The following is a 21421-nucleotide window of genomic DNA, read 5'->3' on the forward strand; positions in this document are numbered from 1 at the left end:
GAACTTGCTTGGCTATATTCCGCTGCTCTATGAAAAATGATGATTAAGATCAGTGTGCTTAGTCCGAGTTTTTTAACGTTCTCGATAGCGTAAAAGTTAACTCATATTTGTATGGAACGGGATCGTTTGCATACTTTTAGGGGCTAGGGGCGCTGTTCCAACTGCATATAATATTAGGCTAACTTTTACGCTATCGAGAACGTTAAAAAACTCGCACTTAGCATACTGGTGAACCAAATGCTTTTTTAGTATTTAATATCGAAGGAAAAAAAAACACCCGTGTTAAGTTGTGACTAGAATTCATGGACTTCCCAAAGTAAATGCCACTACCTGAGTCAGTTACCGAATAGGGCCGAAGTCGCTTATATTGAGTTCAATGGCAGCACCACATTTACAACTACAACACATTATTGTTTCGCAGCAGAAATAGGCAGGGTGTTGGTAACTCGAGCGGACTCACAAGACGTTGCACTATTATCAATTGAGTTTATTATAAGTTTTAACCTGCGTCAAAAAATCAGAAGGATCCCGATTGGAATGTATTTTATTACAAAAACTGGCACCTGCCTGCGGCATTCGAACACCGACACTTTCACATACGAATGCACCGGGCGTCTTATCCTCTAGGCCACGATGACTTCAAGTGCTTATGCTCTGGTATTACTTGAACAGAGTACGTCCGGTCAATGAGGCGGAACGGTCTCGCGGCGAGCCCGTGATGCTGGAGTTTCCCGGCAAGGGGCAGATCATATGCAACGGCACCACACCGAACAAACAGCCTAAGGTTTTCTCGTACAACGTTGTGTTTGAGCCGGCTGCTACCCAAGTAAGTATCATACTACAGACATATTTGGTTAATTGGATCAACGCTGTGACACAGTGTAAACAACTAACAGAATCCTCACTATTAATATCATAGTTTTAGCAACGGCTTAATAATTTAAATAAATAAAAAAAATACAAAAGTGGGCAGGAACGATCGACACAGAATATTAAATCTAAGACAAGTGAACGCTGCGCGCGCTTCCAGCAAAAGTGATCCGAGGTGGCGTGATGTCCCCGCTGGTCGGTCGGTTGCCCCTCCAGATGACGAGTTGCCCCTCCAGATGACGTCACGAGTCCACGTCAGTGCTCGTCGTCAATGGCTCCGCCCATCGACTTTGACTTAAGAGGGAGTCGCCTCTAATACGGCCTCTCCTGACTGGTGGACGTCCACGTTCACCTCGATGTCATGACCGTCTTCAATCTCTGACGATGCAGGACTCACTGTGTGCACAGCGTTGCTATCGGGGTGTTCTATGATATCGTCATAGAAATAGATTGTTTGCATTACAATCATGATTTTGGTACCATGAACCATTAGTAAAAGTTAGTAGTTTTTGTGAGCATTTTACATCACATTTCAGTGCGTTCATGTATGGCTCTTGTTGAGTTACGTTAGATGTACTGACGACACGGCACTGTTACCATATCGGGTGTATAATATACTGTGAGAGTAAAGTCTGGTTGACATGGCCAAGTTAACATGTCAAGCTAATACACTCGTAACGTGAACTGCGTTACCACGTCACACCTTTACGTGAACTTTGTTACCACGTCATAACATATACGTGAACTATGTTACCACGGTACAACATCTACGTGAGCTATGTTACCACGTAAATCTCTGCGTGAACTATGTTACCACGTTACAACATCTACGTGAACTATGTTACCACGTAAATCTCTGCGTGAACTATGTTACCACGTAAATCTCTGCGTGAACTATGTTACCACGTTACAACATCTACGTGAACTATGTTACCACGTAAATCTCTGCGTGAACTATGTTACCACGTTACAACATCTACGTGAACTATGTTACCACGTAAATCTCTGCGTGAACTATGTTACCACGTTACAACATCTACGTGAACTATGTTACCACGTAAATCTCTGGAAGCATGCAGTCAACCCCAAGAATGTTTGACATTACGCGTCACTGGTGACTCAACTAGTGCCTGAACCCTACGAGGACTCGGCCTAACCTGACCTCCACCAAAAATTAAATCAACTCGTGAATCTGTAGACTAGCGTTCGCGAGTCAACCAGAGGGCCCATTATGCCCCGTATCATTATTAAAGTTCCGAGTTTGTCAGTCAGACCTCTGACCATCTTAATACAGAGCAACGATCTCCTGGCGCACTCGACGTATGAGGCAAAGCAATCTGATGCTAATTGCATAGCATTATAAAGAATATTGGCATACTCTAACTTTCGCGGACACAACGGCTTAAAGTCTTTTACGAAGTTACCCCACGTCCGGTCACTAGACAATCACACGTGTAACCAAGTACGCTCATCACTCTTAAGACAGCCCAAAACTCGTGACAAATACTCAGTGCCTTCCCAGTTAAGGATCTAGTCCATTCTACTTCCTTACACAATGTGTCTATGTATTGCACGGCAGGGTAAAACTTAGAAATAAAGTAACCATGAGCTAGATCTGAATTTACGAATCTAATGGATTCGGTTAACTTCCGTGCTGATGTGGTAGTTGCCTTTTTATTGTCACAACGCGTGGTGGAACTATTTTACATCTATTCTCAAACGCGGGTACAATCGACACGGCGATGGAGCAACACGGCGTCCCGTTTGCATGATCACCGACCTGGACAGTCGGACTGTTGTCTAATTGACGTATTGATGGAGTGTGCCGACTAGTAACATTTTGAACCCTTCGAATGTTATTTCCACCCATCGAAACTGAGCATTCAGTCTCGAGCATGTTCTATCGCGTCAATAAAAATAGACCGTAAGGTCGGTTGTGATAAAGTCGTTGAGCTAGTTACTTGGTGATTTATTACATTTCATAAGAGGGTATCCGACAAAAAAAATCTACTTCGCACCAAGAATCGATATCATTAACGGGGGTCAAAATTAGAAATATAAAAATGGTTCGACCTTACTTTGGACAGTGCACTTAATGCTCCGATGATCCTGTCTGTAGCGTCGTACGCGCGGGACTCTGACGGCGGCGGTGATGTGATTCCCAACGCCACCACGGGTCCGGCGCCACCACCGTCCGCGGTCGAGGGACGTGCGTCTTCTATCTGCGACCCTAGCGGGCTCGACTCACGCGCAACGTTCACATTTGAGTTTTAAGCAATTAAACGCACCAATATTATTCTCCAATATTGGTCTCGAACATTCGGCGAATGCGAGCGTCCTCCTACCCTGCTTCCAGTTACACGTATATCGGTCATTACGTTGTTAATTTAATGCAAATTTTAAAAATAAACTGTACGCCAGGATAACCCAAAAGCGGATAGGGCACAAGCCCTATCCCACTTCTGATTTTAGCAACGGCTTAATAATTTAAATAAATAAAAAAAATACAAAAGTGGGCAGGAACGATCGACACAGAATATTAAATCTAAGACAAGTGAACGCTGCGCGCGCTTCCAGCAAAAGTGATCCGAGGTGGCGTGATGTCCCCGCTGGTCGGTCGGTTGCCCCTCCAGATGACGAGTTGCCCCTCCAGATGACGTCACGAGTCCACGTCAGTGCTCGTCGTCAATGGCTCCGCCCATCGACTTTGACTTAAGAGGGAGTCGCCTCTAATAATAGACTTAATACTGAGCTTTCTTCAAAGAAGACTTGCTTAATAGAAAGCTTCGATTTTTTTCCCCTACCTATGCTGATAGCCTTGAGAGGCTATTTCAGCTTCGCCCTAACACTTAGGTGAGCTCACGAGGCTCAAACCAGAGTGTTGCTAACACTGTCCCTAGCAAGAGCAGTGCTTCGCAGAATCAACCATCGGATCGGAAACGCGACCCACTGAGAAGATCCGGCGAGAAAATCAGTGGGCAAAGCTTCGATGCGGCTATATCCCTGGTATGGAAAATGACAACACGTGACCAAACTCAAAATTGTATTTACTCCTACTCCAAAACTACTTTACTCACGACATTTACGATTCCTTACAGTTTTCGTGGTCAACCAACCTCTATAGGCCGTCAAAACGTCAATATATTTCCAGGGGGCTCAGAGTACTATACGGAACGATGAACTGTGATTAGACCGTGAAAATAGTTTCGAACATGTCCGCAACCTGCAAGTGTAACTCATACTGGAATACTACCACCTCTCTCGGTGTCATGAGGCGAATAGATCCACCGGAGAATCAGTAATAGCGTCCTCTCAGTATTATACCGGCATATCTACTGCTATCACCAAGCGGCATTTAGTGGTGGTTACGATCATGTTTATTTCTGCCGCGATCCCTTCAAAAATTAACGTCCCTTCAAACGTTTTGGTTTGAATGTTGAGACCTCCTTTCCGGGGTGGGAAGTGTCAACCGCTTTACACTTGTTATATTGGTGGGCGTTCTTCTAGGAAGACGTTCTAGAATATTCCGGAGTGAAAAGACTATTGGAGATGGCGGTTGAAGGGTTTTCGTGCACGGCCTTCTGTTACGGCCAGACGGGAAGCGGCAAGACTCACACCCTCACTGGACGTCCGGGCCTTGTAAGTTTCTCTACGATTCCAAGCACATTAAAATTCTAGAAAATTCAATGAGTAATTTTTTCTAAAAATTTTTTCTATTGCTAAGATGGGTGGACGAGCTCACAGCCCACCAGGTGTTAAATGGTTACTGGATCCCACAGACATCTACGACGTAAATGCGCCACCCACCTTGAGATATAAGTTCTAAGGTCTTAAGTATACGCCTCGTGGCCACCTAAGAATACGCACGCTTGTCTCGCTTCGTCTCTTAATCAGTTTCTCAAACTTTTATAAATATTTTAACTTTTTGTTATTATCAATATCATTTCTTAAAATGCATACCTGTGCGAATTGTGGTACTCAACACACCGACGGAACAATATGCAGCATTTGCAAGAATCATTATGATTTTCCATGTTCTGGAGTGACGGAATCCGGCTATCGCAGATTAGGTGAACGGAAAAATACCTGGCGGTGCCTGAAGTGTAAAGGGCCCCAGGACGCAATACAGGAACAACTTAGTCAAATCCTATCTCGACTGGCTCCGTTAGCAACAGTGGTGGAAGACATCAAGAGCATCAAGGCTGAAATAGGCGATCTCAAGAATTCCCTCGAGCTGGCATATCAACTCACTGGTGATCTCTCGAACACGGTGAAGGACTTGGGCACTAGGATATGTACAGTTGAAAAGATCAGCAGTGAGGTTCCTGCTCTTCGTGACGAAATTACCAGGTTGAACAATGAGCTGCAGGACCGGGACCAGTGGGCCCGTGCGAATAACGTGGAGATCCGTGGTATACCGGAAAAGAAGGGTGAAAATCTATATGATGTCGTCAGCTGTATCGGCCAACTTTATAATATTTCCATTACAAAAGAGGAGATTAATTACATTGCACGTATCCCAACTCGTGTGCTGAAGGCTGAAAAATCTATTATTGTTGCGTTCAACAATAGGTATCGCAAGGAGGAACTTATCGCCTTAGCTCGTAAAATTAAGAAGAACAGTCTCTCGGACTTGGGTATACGAGGAGAGGGAAAATTTTATCTGAACGACCATTTGACGCAGCGTAACAAAACATTATTAAACAAAGCAAAGTCGCTCGCGAAGGATAATAATTTCCAATATATTTGGGTAAAACATTGTAAAATAATGGCCCGCAAATCAGATACATCCCCGATATTTTTTATAAAAGAGGAAAGGGATTTGAAGAAGATAACCTGAATAATAATCAATATTTCTTTTTATTTAGTATTTTTTATCACACAAAATTTATTTTCTTTTCATTATTCTTTAAAGTTTGCTCTAATAAGAAGTCAACTGTTAAAAGTTTGAGAGCCGCATGCAACCTCGCGCATTATTATTACCTATATTTTTATTATTACGAAGTGTGCATCCAGTTCAGGTACGTAAGTTCAGCTATATTCATACGTTTATCGTTATGCATTACGTCGCTTAGCCATGTCATAGTGCACATTATCGCTTGCGTTTTGCTACTTCGGTTCCGCTCATTATCGCTTGATAAGTATGAACCGATCGTGCTCGAGCGATCGTGTGCGATGCCATTTAAGTTTTTTGTACTACCCTATTCTCACAATATTAAAATTAAATTTTATTTGTTAAATGTATTACTTTTAGGATTTGAGTATTTACTATTTCTACAATATCGTTTTGTTTTGCTGAATTACTTTGTTCGTGAAAATGATTGTCTTGGTACGTTTATTAAAATCAATTTATATTATTCTTTATTATTGTTTATAATATTACATTTAAAATTGCTTATTTCGATTTATTTCAGCTATTGTATCAAAATTCTTATCAAATGGCTAATGTAAAGCTTAGTATTTATTATCAAAACACTAGAGGGTTACGTACCAAAACAATTGATTTTAAAAGAAATGTCCTACTTAATAACTATGATGTTATCTTAATCACGGAAACTTGGTTAATGGATAGTATTGGTGACTGTGAGCTGTTCGATGATAGGTACATTGTGTTTAGACGGGATAGAAATTATATAGCTACAAATGAATTGTATGGTGGAGGCGTACTGATAGCGATACGACGCGATCTTACGGCGTCGCGCCGCCCGGAATGGTCGTCTTCTGCCGAGGATATATGGGTTACGGTGACATTCAATACTAAAAGTCGTGGTGTTGTAAATATACACTTTTGTTCCCTCTATTTATGTGATGAAAACCTTGGCTACAACTTCAATTCTCAGCTAACCAACTTTACAGACAAACTCTCTCTAGCAATGGACTCATGCCCTAATGATACATTTATAGTTACCGGTGATTTTAATATGAGAGATATCAAATGGTCTTTTGACACTGACGAAGATCTTACACAGCCACAGGGCATTAGTGGGAATGCGCAAATCTACTTTTTTGATGTCTTGGCAGAATGCAATTTCTATCAATTTAATTACTTTTATAATATTAATAATAGGGTACTTGATTGGGTTTTATCGAACTCAAAGCTTGAAATCAGTGCTTGTGACGACCCTTTAGTGAAGGAGGATGTTCATCATAAATCGTTGAATATATTTCTGTCTTTAACTGATATAAAACAGTTAATAGTTCAACCTAGGTTAAAGTATTGCTTCCACTCTGGAAATTTTGAGTCTATTAACTCGTCACTTGCGGATATAGACTGGGACAGCTTTTTACTAAATTTTTCCATTGACGAGGCCCTCGATAATTTTTATAAGATATTATATGACGTAATCGATAAGCACGTTCCTCGTAAGTATTATGCTCCTAATTTGTTCCCACCCTGGTACACATCCCCGTTAAAAAAAGTTTTGAAGGAAAAATACAAGTTTTTGAAAAAATACCAGAAATACAGCAATACTGACGATTATGAAACCTTTTCTCTCCTCCGTAAAAGAGCTAAAATATTGGAAGATGATTGTTATAGAGCTTATATCGCGTCGGTCGAAAGTTCTATCTTAAAGGATCCTAAGTTCTTCTGGAGATTTGTTAAAACTAACAAAGGTACCGCAAATAACCTTCCTTCTACTCTCACATACGAAGGACAAACAACTGACTCTGGGGACGCTATCTGTAATCTTTTTTGTGAATACTTCCAATCAAATTTCCTTAATACTGCTACGGCTGATCACAGTACTGCTGACCTGCTCCTGGGTGTTAATACAAACATTGCACACTCTGACTGCATATCCAGTATTGAAATTGATCCGGCTGATATTTTGAAACTGCTAAAGGCTTTAGATCTGTCAAAAGCAGCAGGTCCTGATAGAATTCCACCCCTATTCATAGTTAGGTGTTCTGAGAACTTGCTTGCTCCTTTGGTCATACTTTACCGTAGGTCAATTCATGAAGGAATCGTACCTGTGATCTGGAAATCTGCGTTCATAACACCTGTTCACAAAAAAGGCAATAAAGAAAATATAAAAAATTATAGGCCTATATCAAAATTGTGCTTATTAGCTAAACTGTTTGAACGAGTTGTGTATTCACAGTTGTACGCTTTTTTAAAACCTACCTTCATAGCGCAACAACATGGTTTCTTGAAGAATAGATCGACTACCACTAACTTAGTTACCTTCACGGAATATCTCACACGTAATATGGATTCTGGTGGTCAAGTTGATGCTGTCTTTACTGATTTCAGTAAGGCATTCGACCGCATCGATCACACGATTCTGCTACAAAAGCTCTTTAATGCTGGAATTCATGGTAGTCTCTTCAGGTGGTTTTCTTCTTATGTTGAAAATAGATCACAAAAGGTTGTGGTCAACGGACATGCTTCTTCCTGGGGAGGGATCCCTTCTGGTGTTCCTCAAGGGTCTCTGCTCGGCCCGTTGATGTTTAATATCTTTATAAATGATATAGGTACATGTTTTCGGTCTTCGGACTTCCTCTTGTATGCGGATGACATGAAAGTTTATAGAAAAGTTAACTCTTCCAATGATTGTCAGATGATACAGGAGGATCTTTTAAGGCTCGAGGAATATTGTCATCTTAATAAATTAGACCTCAACGTTTCGAAGTGTTTTGCCATGACCTTCACACATAAGACTACACCTGTTAAGTTCACATATCAGCTTATAGGAACCAATCTGGCAAATGTAGATGAATTTTGCGATTTGGGGGTAACACATGATAGGAAACTGTCTTATGAGAAGCATATAGACAATATAGTGAAAAGAGCCTATATATCATTAGGTTTTATCAAGCGGCTTGGTGCGCAATTTGCTAGTGCTAAAATTTTCAAGGTGCTGTACTGTGCATATGTGCGCAGTATCCTAGAGTATTGTTCGCAGGTATGGAATCCGCGATATAAAATTTATATAAATAGATTGGAGACCATACAGACCAAATTCATGAAGTTTCTTCAATTTAAAACTAAAGTGTATGATCCCGACTACGAGACGAGATGTAGAAGGCATCACATACTTCCACTGGAGGAAAGACGTAGGATAGCTGATATTGTTCTGTATAGCAAAATAGCTCAGTCTGAGGTGGACTCGTCTTATCTTCTATCGTTGTTATGTTTAAGGGTGCCCCCGAGATCCATAATGCGCGAGAGCCGTCAATCATCTCGTCTCGGAGTACCTCGTGGTGGTACAAATTACAGACGTAATGCATTCTTTATAAGAGCTGCTAACAGTTTCAATGCTCTAGCTGACTTCCCTGAACTGGACATTTTCAACACTTCTACTAAGAGTATTAGGAGAACATTACTCAGTCGATGGTTGAATGCAAATATTTAATTAATTATTTTCTATTTACTACGTTTTTCTGTTTTTTTTATTTTCTCAAACTGTTTTATTTTTGTTTTTGTTTTACGTTTTACTTTAATTATTTAATTCTAGGCGATGCGACGCCCCAATCGTTTGTAGTTATTTAAATGCGGAGACATTTAAATGGTGTTTAGTTGTAAGGTTAGAGTTTATATAGTTTAAGTTCACTGTTTGTCTTCCTAATAAAATAAAATAAAATAAAATAGTTATAACAGCTACTCCACCCTTCAAACCGAAACGCACCACTGCTTCACGGCAGAAATAGGCAGAGCGGTGGTACCTACCCGTACGGACTCACAAGAGGTCCTACCACCAGTATTAATTACGCAATAAATTATTAACGCATCGGTACGTGTAATTAGGTATCATTGTCCGATATTCGATCTTTTAATAGCCCTTAAATCTCGCAGGCAGGTACCGATTGAACTATAGAAATGTTGAGTTAACAATCAACTTCGACGTTAGAAGTATTACGAGCGAGCTATTCTGCTGATTTTGGCCGTGAAGCAATTATGAGTTCCAGTTTGAAGGGTGGGGCGGCCAATGCATTATACATTTTGATGCACGCGTGCACGTTCAGTGTGCTTAGTGAGAGTTTTTTAACGTTCTCGATAGCGTAAAAGTTAACTCAAATTTGTATGCAGTTGGATCAGCGTTCAACGTAACGGCAAACATAGACAAACGTTCCAACTTCATGCAAATTTGATTCAACTTTTACGCTATGCGTGAGAGCGTTAAAAAACTCACACTCAGTACACCGCTTTCGATGGATTCCGATCGCCACTTAACAAGTGGGCCGTGAACTCATCCACTCATCCAGCGCCATAATAATAATTATATACATATTTTCTTTTCGCCAGTCGTGTTTAACTTCATATAATCTGCGACAACCAAAACTGTGGAATATTAGAAACGTCGAAGACATTAATAACGACAATAATAAACGCGAAACTAAACCGTAAAAGCGCTTTTAATTATGATTATAATAAATAGGAAAACTGTGTCTAGATTATCGTACTTAAGGCACATCGGACCTAGATAATGATATTGACTTCATTGAGGATTTATAATTGTTTTGTCAGAATGTATCACTTTTCAAAATAAATAAATCAAATCTAAGGACAAAACATGTAGAAAAAAATAATATTTTATAAAAAAAAAAGAATAATCAAAATAAGCAACTTACAATAACTGTTTTAACAGCTCATAATAGATACCGGACTGTTAGTATTTCGTGCGAAAGGGACAATGCTCTACAAAGCCGAAATTAGCCGAATGTCTCTTTCTAGAAGTCGATGTGCCCAGTACTTTAATTTACAGTAAATGCGAGTGCAACATCAACAGCAAAAATCGATTAAATTGATACCCCGATTTTAATAATCTGCATTTCATTGTATGTCATCATTAATATTTAGAACTGTAATTACAGCTTGTGCGTTCAAACTTAACAATTCTACATTCCTAAATGGAGGGGGCGGCCATTTTGTTTCTGTATGCTGTTTAACTTGTGTCGAAAGTTTTTTTTTTTTTAAATCTATATTTCTCTATTTTACAAGCAAAAGGATTGCATATTAGAATGCCATTTAACCTTGTTAAATTGTAGTCGGTTCTAATACTTATATGAAAAACGTGCAAATTGTAAATCTGGCCTTACTTAAATTCAGATACGACCTTTACTCCCTTAGCTCCCGCGCTATGCTCGCCTGCCTTTTAAGGCAACAACAAAAATAATTAAGGTACTATAGTATCATTATTTTAACTTGAGGGTGTGACGAACAGTGGTGTATATTCATTCCAAGTATTTTCTAGACGCTCAATATCTGTTATTAAGTTCGACAAATGATTTTTCGACTGTCCAAATATACCTCGAACACAGTTTATCTCTTTGATTGATTACATACGAATGGCATAAATCAAGAAACGGACAACTGATGGCTACTTTGTTATTTAGGAGGCCCACCACAAAAAGGTCTCATGCCTTATGTATCATGCGAACATCAATCATTTTTTTGAGTATTTATTATTGGGTTATAAACTCGTGGGCATATTTACCCTAAAGCCAAATGGGCCAGAATTTGAATTTTGATTCGTTACCATAATTCCCAGCATACAACAAACCACTGCAGGATTTTATTTTGTATTTATTTTTATTAGTTTACAGGATGGTAAATCTTATAGGTCTAGGGCGCTGAATCTTAAAATACGCCACTGGTTATATATTTAAGAGAATGTTCCCCTTCGCCCCTTGAAGTGTCATTTTAATGAGTCGCGATTCCGACCATGAGCTACGATGACAATTGATCCACATCAGGTGGGCTACATGCTCATCTGCGTGCAAGGGGGAAAAAACGATCGTTTTTCTATAAATACCGATATTCTATACCAGCCACCAGCCGAGACTAAATCTTCCTATATGGCCGAATGAAAGACCGACACTTTACGGAACTTCCTCCTCCTCCTTGCGTCGATAATCCTCAATGCTGAGGGTCGTGGCTTCATGAGGCTTTCTTGGGAAAATACACACGGTGGGTTCACGCGTCCTTCCACGGCAGTGCTTTTGGAAGAGATTTAGTTCTTCGTAGCCGCTGAAGCCTTTTGGGTCCGGCTAATTGACCGCCGCCAGACGTTCGGCGTTGACTGTTTTACGGAAAGGTCTAACTCCTCTTTTCTCATCCGGGCTTGGGACCAGCATTTGTAGAGTTAGGAAACTTAATGCGCGATATTTAGATTACTATAGTTCTCTGTATGCTCATGTTTTTTTTTATTGCTTAGTTGGGTGGACGATCTCACAGCCCACCTGGTTTTAAGTGGTTACTGCAGCCCAAACATCTACAACGTAAATGCGCCACCCATCTTGAGATATAAGTTCTAAGGTCTCAAGCATAGTTACAACAGCTGCCCCACCCTTCAAACCGAAACGCATTACTGCTTCACGGCAGATAAAGGCAGGGTGGTGGTACCCACCCGCGCGGACTCACAAGAGGTCCTACCACCAGATTATATGCCCTACAGATGGAGAAGGGAGCCGGGCCGTACTGCGAAGGTCACGGCTTAGTCGTCCGCTCGTTCGTCTATCTGTTCCGATTGCTACGTAACCGACCGGAATGCCACTTCGTATTAAAAGCATCTTTCCTGGAAATCTATAATGAAAAGGTAAATGAAACGAGAAAATTATCTATATACTAATATTATAAAGCTGAAGAGTTTGTTTGTTTGAACGCGCTAATCTCAGGAACTACTACTGGTCCGATTTGAAAAATTCTTTCAGCGTTAGATAACGCATTTATCGAGGAAGGCTATAGGCTATATAACATCACGCTAAGATCAATGCAAGCGGAGCGGGAATATCTTCTACGGTACGTTTGAAGTTGCTCGGTGGAACGACGATCCGATTTGTTATTTTTCGGAATTTATCTTGAAAATATCGTTAGGGAAATTCAGGCATCTGGTAAAAGCCTTGCCTCTATTGATAGCTATTCGCTACAAGCGAATCATTTAAAAACAATTTCAAACCACATTATAATTCTGATTTTACCAGGCTGGAACATTTCGGAGCACCAAAATCACTAATCATAAATATATATTTTATACCTTTAAACGATCAATTCTTGTATATATATAATCAGAATCTCGGAAACGGCTCCAACGAATTTCATAAAATTTTGTATACAGGGGATTTCGGGGGTGATAAATCGATCTAGCTACGATTTATTTTCAGAAAATGTTGTTTTATTCGTGTATTCAATAATCAACTCTTCCCGACATCTATTGGCGAATTGAGGAAAATTGAGGGCAACTAACCGCTTTAAATAAAAAAAAAAATCGAGCAAAGCTCCGTCATCATCTAGTGGACATTTAAAACATTCGCAATTATGCATTTACGTCCCATTGTTTCTAGGGCCCTTAGCAGTATCACTAAGCCATAAACTTTGGTAAAATTCCAGGTCATCGACCTGCTAAACCCAGGCACTGCTAGGAAACCATTACAAGTGCGATGGTCGAAGGAAAGCAGGAGCTTCTACGTCGAAAACCAGTTCACTGTTGATTGCGAGGAGCTTGACGACTTGTTCGCTGTTCTAGAGGAAGGTAATACTAAATAGAGTAAGCTTTATTGCACACCGATAACCGAGTAGTCGAAGATGAGAGGCACAGCACCGTAAAGACGACGGTCGTGGATGGAGGTGGTCACGATCCACAGACACGAGGAGCACAACTCGAGGAAGAGGGTAATGAAAAATGAAAAAAGCAAAACAATAAAGGCAACAAGTAGATTTTTAATCTTTTTTTATTTATTGCTTAGACGGGTGGACGAGCTCACAGCCCACCTGGTGTTAAGTGGTTACTGGAGCCCATAGACATCTATAACGTAAATGCGCCACCCACCTTGAGATATAAGTTCTAAGGTCTCAGTATAGTTACAACGGCTGCCCCACCTTTCAAACCGAAACGCATTACTGCTTCATGGCAGAAATAGGCAGGGTATCTCTATCTAATCGCTGGTAGCCTACGCACGCTTGGTCGGTGAGCTCGCAGGGGTCAAATTGAGGGAATTTGCTAACACCGAAAAAGAATCGTTATATAAACATAAAATTAATAAATGTCACAAGAAGTGTAATGTGGATTAATGAGAACGAGACTACGGTGAAACACATAACAGTGTAATAGAGGCTTATAGCATAAGACGCTCTGAGCGCAGACAGATCATCTGCTGCAGTAGGCAATCGTTCAAATTTGAAATTATTAGAACAGTCGTTATATAGTACCTTGTGGCGGGTAGCCATCATACAACGCAAGATAATTGACAGATGCCTGAATCTCGCTTACGACATTTTCAAGATAAAGCGCATATATACAAGTTCCGAACAACAACATCTGGACCGTCGGTCTACCGAGCAAACATCACCCGCTCGGTGGAAGATCTTCCTTTTGTCGTATATCTCTCCAAAACCTCATATCTCGAATGAAGTGGCGGCATTCACTAAGCGAAATCTATGGGGCTCCAACCCATTGCACCTCGGGTATAACGTCAGCTCGTCTAATGCAAATAGACGTAGTTGTTTTAGCATATAAATTGTAGGATTGCGATTCCGATCCGATTGTAGATTCTGCGAAGCACTGCTCTTGCTACGTTCATTATAAGCATAAACTCTCAGGTTGAGCCCCGTGAATTTACCTACTAGACATAGCGTAACTGGAATAGCCCCTAGGCTACTAGCGAATAGGTAGGAAAAAAATCTGGCTCACCGAATTGAACACGTGTCAATAGGTATGAGGAACCGCGCCGTCGGCTCGCACGCAATGAACGCTAACTCATCGCGGTCGCACACGCTGTTGTGCGTGCGCGTTCGAAGGGATCTCAGAACAGACGGTGACGTCACCTGCTCCACACACGGCAAGATCAACTTCGTCGATCTGGCCGGCAGCGAAATGACGAAACGCACTCACAGTACCGGAAAGACTTTGGAAGAGGCCAATAATATTAATAGGAGTCTCATGGTGTTAGGTGAGTAGCTTTAACATACATTGTTAGTACTGTGGTGGTATAGCTGGTAATATGCCCTCGACGCGGAGCGCTACCTTTGCCCGTTGAGTTTCCGATCTTCTCAGTGGGTCGCGTTTCCGACCCGGTGGTAGATTCTGCGAAGCACTGCTCTTGCTAGGGCAATTATTAGCAACATCATTAGGTTAGAGCCCCATGAGCTTTACCACTAGCCCGATTACGCTGGAAAAACTCCCTAGGTTACCAGCATGGGTAGTGAAAAAAAAGGAACGCTACTTTCGCTGTACCTAAGTCATGAGACTCTGATCGTGCTCGTTGCACTTTTTATATAGAGCTCTTCTTGTGCTTTTTTTGCCTATCTACTGCTACTAACCTCGAGGGGTTGTGCTAGCTTCACCTTTACTAATGGAGAACAAACCTCAGACTGTTATCGGAGCCGTCATAAGAAATAGATAGCTATGTATATATTATATACCTACTATTAATTACGCACATTTTAAAATATTTAACACCCAGACAAAGAGAAAACAAACCTGTTCGTCACGACAATGTTTTGTAAAATGAACTCACGGCCCTATGTCCAGTAGTTGAGGGCGCTAACTACTGAATCAATCGGTTCGGTTACCATAACTAATTTTGGTACAAACAATACGTTATTACTGGTGGTCGGTATTGTGACCACTTCGATAAAGCGGCACGACATGAGAACCCTCTCATCGTGGCCGCCGGTAACTACATTCCCGATCCTGCGGACAGAATGGAAAGCAGTCGACGTCGCCCAAAACACGTCATCTCGGATCCTCCCGATCCACTAACGGTGCTTTTAGGTACTTCAAGCACCGGTCACCGTTCTCGTCGAACCCGTCGCTTGCGACGAAGGGCTCGACGAGTAAATTAACTCTCAGACACAGCCCACTGAGTTTCTCGCCGGATCTTCTCAGTGGGTCGCGTTTCCGATCCGGTGGTAGATTCTGCGAAGCACGACTCTTGCTAGGGTTCGTGTTAGCAACATCGTCAGGTTTGAGCCCCGTGAGCTCACCTACTAAAGTTAGGGTTACGCTGACATAGCCTCTCAAGGCTATCAGCTTAGGTAGGAAAAAAAAAAAAAAAAAAAGAAAAAAAAAGGTATTGTGATTCCGGTGGGTAGCACCGCCTTACCTATTTCTCACGTGAGGCAATAACACGTGTCACTTTGAAAAGTAATAGCAATGCCCTGGCATCTGACCTTTTGTTCATAATATTGCGCGACGCCACCAACCAACCAAAGAACCCACTCGAAACCTCAAAGACAGCTTGAGATACGAGATACCTCAAAGCCTCGACTTGATCTTCAGATCCAGTATGCCAGTGATACAGTGCAAGTAACAACTTTGCAAGAGAAGTAGATGGAACTGTGATCGCTGATGCTTATGACATGATAGTCAATACTTGTCAAGGAACTCACAATCGAAACGTATAAAATGTGGTTCTTCTTTTTCTTTGTCTCCACCTTATCCCACTAGGTTGGGTAGGCACAGTGATTTTTTCTATTTCATTCTCTTCAATCAGCCGTCAAGTCAACACTTACTCCTCTGGTACATTAACGAGAAATCGGGCTTGGGTTTTCAACTAAATAAACAAGTTTGTTTTAGGTTATTGCATAGCGCAACTGAGTGATGGCAAAAAAAGAGGTCATATACCATACAGGGATAGTAAGCTGACCAAGCTGTTGGCTGACAGCTTAGCCGGCAATGGGGTTACGTTAATGGTGAGCAAAATGATTTGTTTATTATTATTTCAAATAAATGTTTGTACATTTGTTATGAAACTGTCATATCTTTGTATCACTTATACCTAAGTTGGTTTGCATTGGGTTGGTTCTCTTGGCATTGCTGATGGCCATGAGCGACGATAGGCGCTCACAATGAGTTGGGCCATATGCTTGACTACCTAGACATGGCAATAAAATAAAATTAATAATAAGTTATCATCTCTCGCGGATATTTTCAATGCCCAGGACACAAGTCATCCTATTTCTAACAAGTATATGTTTCAAATTTGAAAAACATGACATTGACATTTCTTGACATGCTAATTAAAAGAAAAGTCCCACCACCACTGAAGTATGAAACCTAAAGGTCTATGCATGCCAACCACACGCAGCCGCACTAAAACAACGAGTCGTTGTTAACGACTTACAAACGTCACGTCGGTAGCGTGCGACAGAGATAACGCTCTACGAAGCCGACAGCCGATTGTCTCTTACTAAAGTTCGATGTGCGTCATTTATCGCCGGGTACTGTACATATCGGACCTTTAGAATTGAAGTGGGTTAATTATGAATTTAAAGAAAATGTGTTTCATACTTTGAAGGACTTATAAAAACATGTATTCTATTTGTTATTAAAATATTATTTTTAAAATCAAACATGAAATTTAGATTTTAGTTTAAAAAGGACCAAATACATTTTCCGTCTTTTTTAAATCCTTGCCTTACCTTAATCTTTAAGGTATTAAGGCATTAAGGCTTAATGTATTAAAAACTACAATTCTTAAATTACATTTTTGGTGTTTACAAAAAAAAACAAGAATTTTTGGAATAAGCCACTTCTATATATGTCTCCGGTTTTATATATGGCGATACGTCTCTCCGGTGTATTCTTTAGGGACGTCTATGTGGTTGTAACGGTTATAGTCTAATGAATGTTTCGAAATGGCATATGACAGATAGCGTGCATTGCACCGACGCGGTCAAACTTGAACGAGACGATTAACACGCTGCGTTACGCCGCCCGAGCCAAGAAGATCAAATCTAAGCCCATCGTCAAAATGGTAAGTAAGTAGGGATAACGACTTTTACCTTTAGGTAGGACCTTTTGTGAGACCGCGCGGGTAGGTACCACCACCCTGCCTATTTCTGCCGTGAAGCAGCAATGCGTTTCGGTTTGAAGGGTGGGACAACCGTTGTAACTTTACTTGAGACCTTAGAACTTATTTTTCAAGGTGGGTGGCGCATTTACGTTGTAGATGTCTATGGGCTCCAGTGACCACTTAAGACCAGGTGGGCTGTGATCTCGTCCACACATCTAAGCAATAAACAAATAAAAATAATATACAGCAACTAGTGCTGTGTGCTTAGTGGGAGTTTTTCAACTTCTCGATTACAAATATCTCGATACTTCTGTATCGTTGCCTTCAAACCGAAACGCATAACTGGTACTGGTAGAAATACGAAGGATCGTAGTGCCTACCTGTGCGGTTCCTCAATACTATGCACCACCAGTATAATTATGATGATCTCAAGTAATGATTATGAAGTTACTTTAATCATATGACGTTCTCCTTACGTGGATAATCCTCAATTCGTGGCCTCATGAGGCTTTAATTAATTATATAACAGACTGGCCATTTAAAATTAACATTATTATTTCTCACCCCCACAAAGATCCTCATCATTAACGCCCCCGCAACTGGTGTAGGAGTCCAACACTCATATAAATATTAGCCTCTCCATTAAGTACATGTATTTTCTACAGATACCAAGTTTCAAGTCAATCGGATGCATGGTTCAGTAGTTATAACGGAACATCCATAAAAACCACTGTAGATTTTAGGTATATTAGTATAGATACACCCATTTGAACAGCAGGCTTTTCTGTGTAGTCCCTAGTACTATCCACGAGTGATTATGCCCATTCACCATTAGGCAGGCCGTATGCTTGTCTTCTTACAACGGCAATAAAATAAACAAACCTATCCCGTGATGTGCAGGATGCTCGTGACGCATTAATATTGAGTTTGAAACGAGAAGTGGAGGCGCTGCAAGCTGAGAATGCGCATCTGAAGACAGCGCTACACGTACAGACCGACAGCTATACTTACAGTGAGCTATACGTATTATCGACACGTTCTTACGGACCCACCCGACCCGCTAACACAAGTACTAGACGCCTGCAACTCTAACACTAGGGGAAGGTTTTCGTACTCGTCGAAGTCGTCGAAGAGTTTGACGTGCAACTTAACCTATATATCAGCCCGCTGACTTTCTCGCCGGATCTTCTCAGCGGATCACGATTCCGTCCCAGTAGTAGATGCATTCAGAAAGCAGCTTATTGGTGACCTTTGGATGCGCTCAAGCAACTATTAGGAAATCCCTCTTTTTTTTATTGCTCAGGTTGGTGGACGAGCTCACAGCCCACCTAGCGTTAAGTGGTTACTGGAGCCCATAGACATCTAAGACGTAAATGCGCCACCCACCTTGAGATACAAGTTCTAAGATCTCAAGTATAGTTACAACGGCTACCCCACCCTTCAAACCGAAACGCATTACTGCTTCACCGCAGAAATAGGCAGGGCGGTGGTACCAACCCGCGCGGACTCACAAGAGGTCCTACCATCAGTAATTACGCAAATTATAATTTTGCGGGTTTGATTTTTATTACACGATTCTATTCCTTCACCGTGGAAGTCAATCGTGAACATTTCACGGATGAGCCCATGCTTGCCTACCTGTCCTGTTGAAACTGGAAAGGCATTTTGAATCTCTTTATTCTGGTGTGATCCACATAGACCTGACCTCGCGAAGGTCGTCCTCAAAATGAAACCTTCAAATTTCAGTAGTTCGTTTACTGCCTTTAAAACAGACGACCCGCTTGATGGTAAGCCTTTGTACTATCTGATACTTAGACCTAAAGTCCAAGGTAGGTGGCGACATTCACAGTGATTTCCGTAGATTCGTATTACCATTGCAATACCAGGCGAGCTGTGAGCTCGTCCACCCATCCGACCCATTTCCAGGTCACAGAAACAGAACACCAAGCGATATAGAGCCGAATAAACTGTACAAGCTGCCTCAAGCCGAGCTGGTAGATCTGGTGCAGCTTCATATGGAGGAGAACACTGCGTTGAGGACGGAGAATTCCGAGCTGTTCGGCGTCAGAGACCAGCTGCTCAGGGACCAGGAGATCCTGAGCAGGGAGAACGAGAGGCTGCTGAAGAAGCTGGAGGACGTCAACACGTGAGTGCCGTTGACAAGGACTTTCATCGCTTTCGTAATGAGTGTCCAGTTCAGTGTGCCTATTGCGAGTTTCTTAACGTTCTCGATAGCGTAAAAGTTAACCCAATTTTGTATGCAGTTGGAACAGCGCCCCTAGCGGCAAACGTACGCAAACGATCCCATTCCATATACAAATATGAGCTAACTTTCACGCTATCGAGAACGTTAAAAAACTCGCACTAAGCACACAGCTCAGTGTTTCATCCATGAAGAATCTATTCTTAGTGTCGAAATACATTAGACAAGCGGACACCGATATCAAAATAGAGTAGTTTTGAGAAAAAATAATGAATTCAATATGAAATCGATTGATTGTAACCGTATAACTCTAACATCAATCATATCGGCTGACGTCACATGTGGGTATTCGTTTTGTTTTAGTATGCATTCTATGGTTAGCTTATCACCTAATTCGCCACTGTGTAAGCACAAGTTTTTGTTCGCATTATGAAATAACAAAGAACACATAGCGACGTATGATTTAAATATGAAAGAGTGGGGACATGTTGCTATCTCCCTTGCACTTGGGTGCACGACAGCGGGGTGACGTGATGACGTCACGAATTATTATGTCCATCCTTTGTTTTGTTAACGGACAAGTACGTAAAAATATTCTTGGTGATTTCAATTTTGGATTGGTTTATGATTTTTATATAAATTAACAGCGCGCTTCGAATTCCTTAGGTACATATCTACATAAATTTACTCAATCAGCTGTAGCGGTAGTTATAGATCAGAACATATTTGAGAGATGCCTGAATCGCACTGATGACATTTTCAAGAACTATTTACACTAGTTCGGAGCAACATCGATTTAAAATGCAATTTCACTCGCTCCATTGAAGATCTAATGCAATTTCACTCGCTCCATTGAAGATCTAACTTCGTTGATACTTCCAACCATTTTACTGTAATTGTACGTTCGTTCGTATTGAAATCGAAACTTCAACCGCTAAATCCAGACTCCAGACTTTTCCTATTAATCCATTAACACCATTATCGAATAAAAATACTAGGAGATAGGAAAAGACGGCACGCATATAATTATATTATTGTATCCCTTGCATAATTGACTGGGGAACGCCTTCAACGCGGAGTATGGCCATTATAAAAATAGGTTAAAGAAGAGTTCAGTTTACTTAGTGGGAGTTTTTTAACGTTCTCGATAGCGTAAAAGCTAACTAAAATTTGTATGGAGCTGGGACGTTTGCCTACGTTTGCCGCTAGGGGCGCTGTTCCAACTCCAAACAAGTTTGAGTTACCTTTTACGCTATCGAAAACGTTAAAAAAACTCGCACTAAGCACACAGACCCATAATACTGGCAGGCCAGCACCGTCCCTATCTACTGCTGCAGACTTACCGCGACCAATCCTGGGTTTGGGCTTTAAAGATTGTACAGCTCATATACAAGAGAGTTGGGGCTTGGAACCTCACGTCTCAAGGTGCATGGCAACATTCACGTTATATCTATTCGCTCAACACCAAGTGAAACGCTAGGACAAGCCCTTGAATAAGTAATTAAACGAAACAATGATATAAAAATGACGTTAATAATGTCTACGGTTTCCTTAGGACTATATTCGGAACAAGCTGATATCCGGGTGAAAGGGAGAGGTCAGTTATTAGCT

At 41.2% G+C, this 21421-nt stretch overlaps 1 protein-coding gene across 2 annotated transcripts in view; it reads left to right on the plus strand.

Annotated features, from left to right (window-relative positions):
* LOC114247267 (kinesin-like protein KIF12) overlaps positions 1 to 21421 on the plus strand; it is a 40616-nt gene that overhangs the window by 15080 nt on the left and 4115 nt on the right. Inside the window, exons 4-13 of one of the 2 annotated variants that reach the window (XM_089729269.1) lie at positions 673 to 826; positions 4378 to 4509; positions 12270 to 12410; positions 13202 to 13343; positions 14524 to 14760; positions 16389 to 16504; positions 17464 to 17568; positions 18508 to 18619; positions 19534 to 19753; positions 21366 to 21407. In XM_089729269.1, the coding sequence (XP_089585395.1) occupies positions 673 to 826; positions 4378 to 4509; positions 12270 to 12410; positions 13202 to 13343; positions 14524 to 14760; positions 16389 to 16504; positions 17464 to 17568; positions 18508 to 18619; positions 19534 to 19753; positions 21366 to 21387 (1381 nt within the window). In that variant the 3' untranslated portion in view covers positions 21388 to 21407. The remainder of the gene's footprint in view (positions 1 to 672; positions 827 to 4377; positions 4510 to 12269; positions 12411 to 13201; positions 13344 to 14523; positions 14761 to 16388; positions 16505 to 17463; positions 17569 to 18507; positions 18620 to 19533; positions 19754 to 21365; positions 21408 to 21421) is intronic. The other variant, XM_028180178.2, reaches the window with a different exon arrangement.

Source organism: Bombyx mandarina, chromosome 08, assembly GCF_030267445.1.
Source record: "Bombyx mandarina strain Sakado chromosome 08, ASM3026744v2".
In the NCBI taxonomy this organism is placed as follows: Eukaryota; Metazoa; Arthropoda; class Insecta; order Lepidoptera; family Bombycidae; genus Bombyx; species Bombyx mandarina.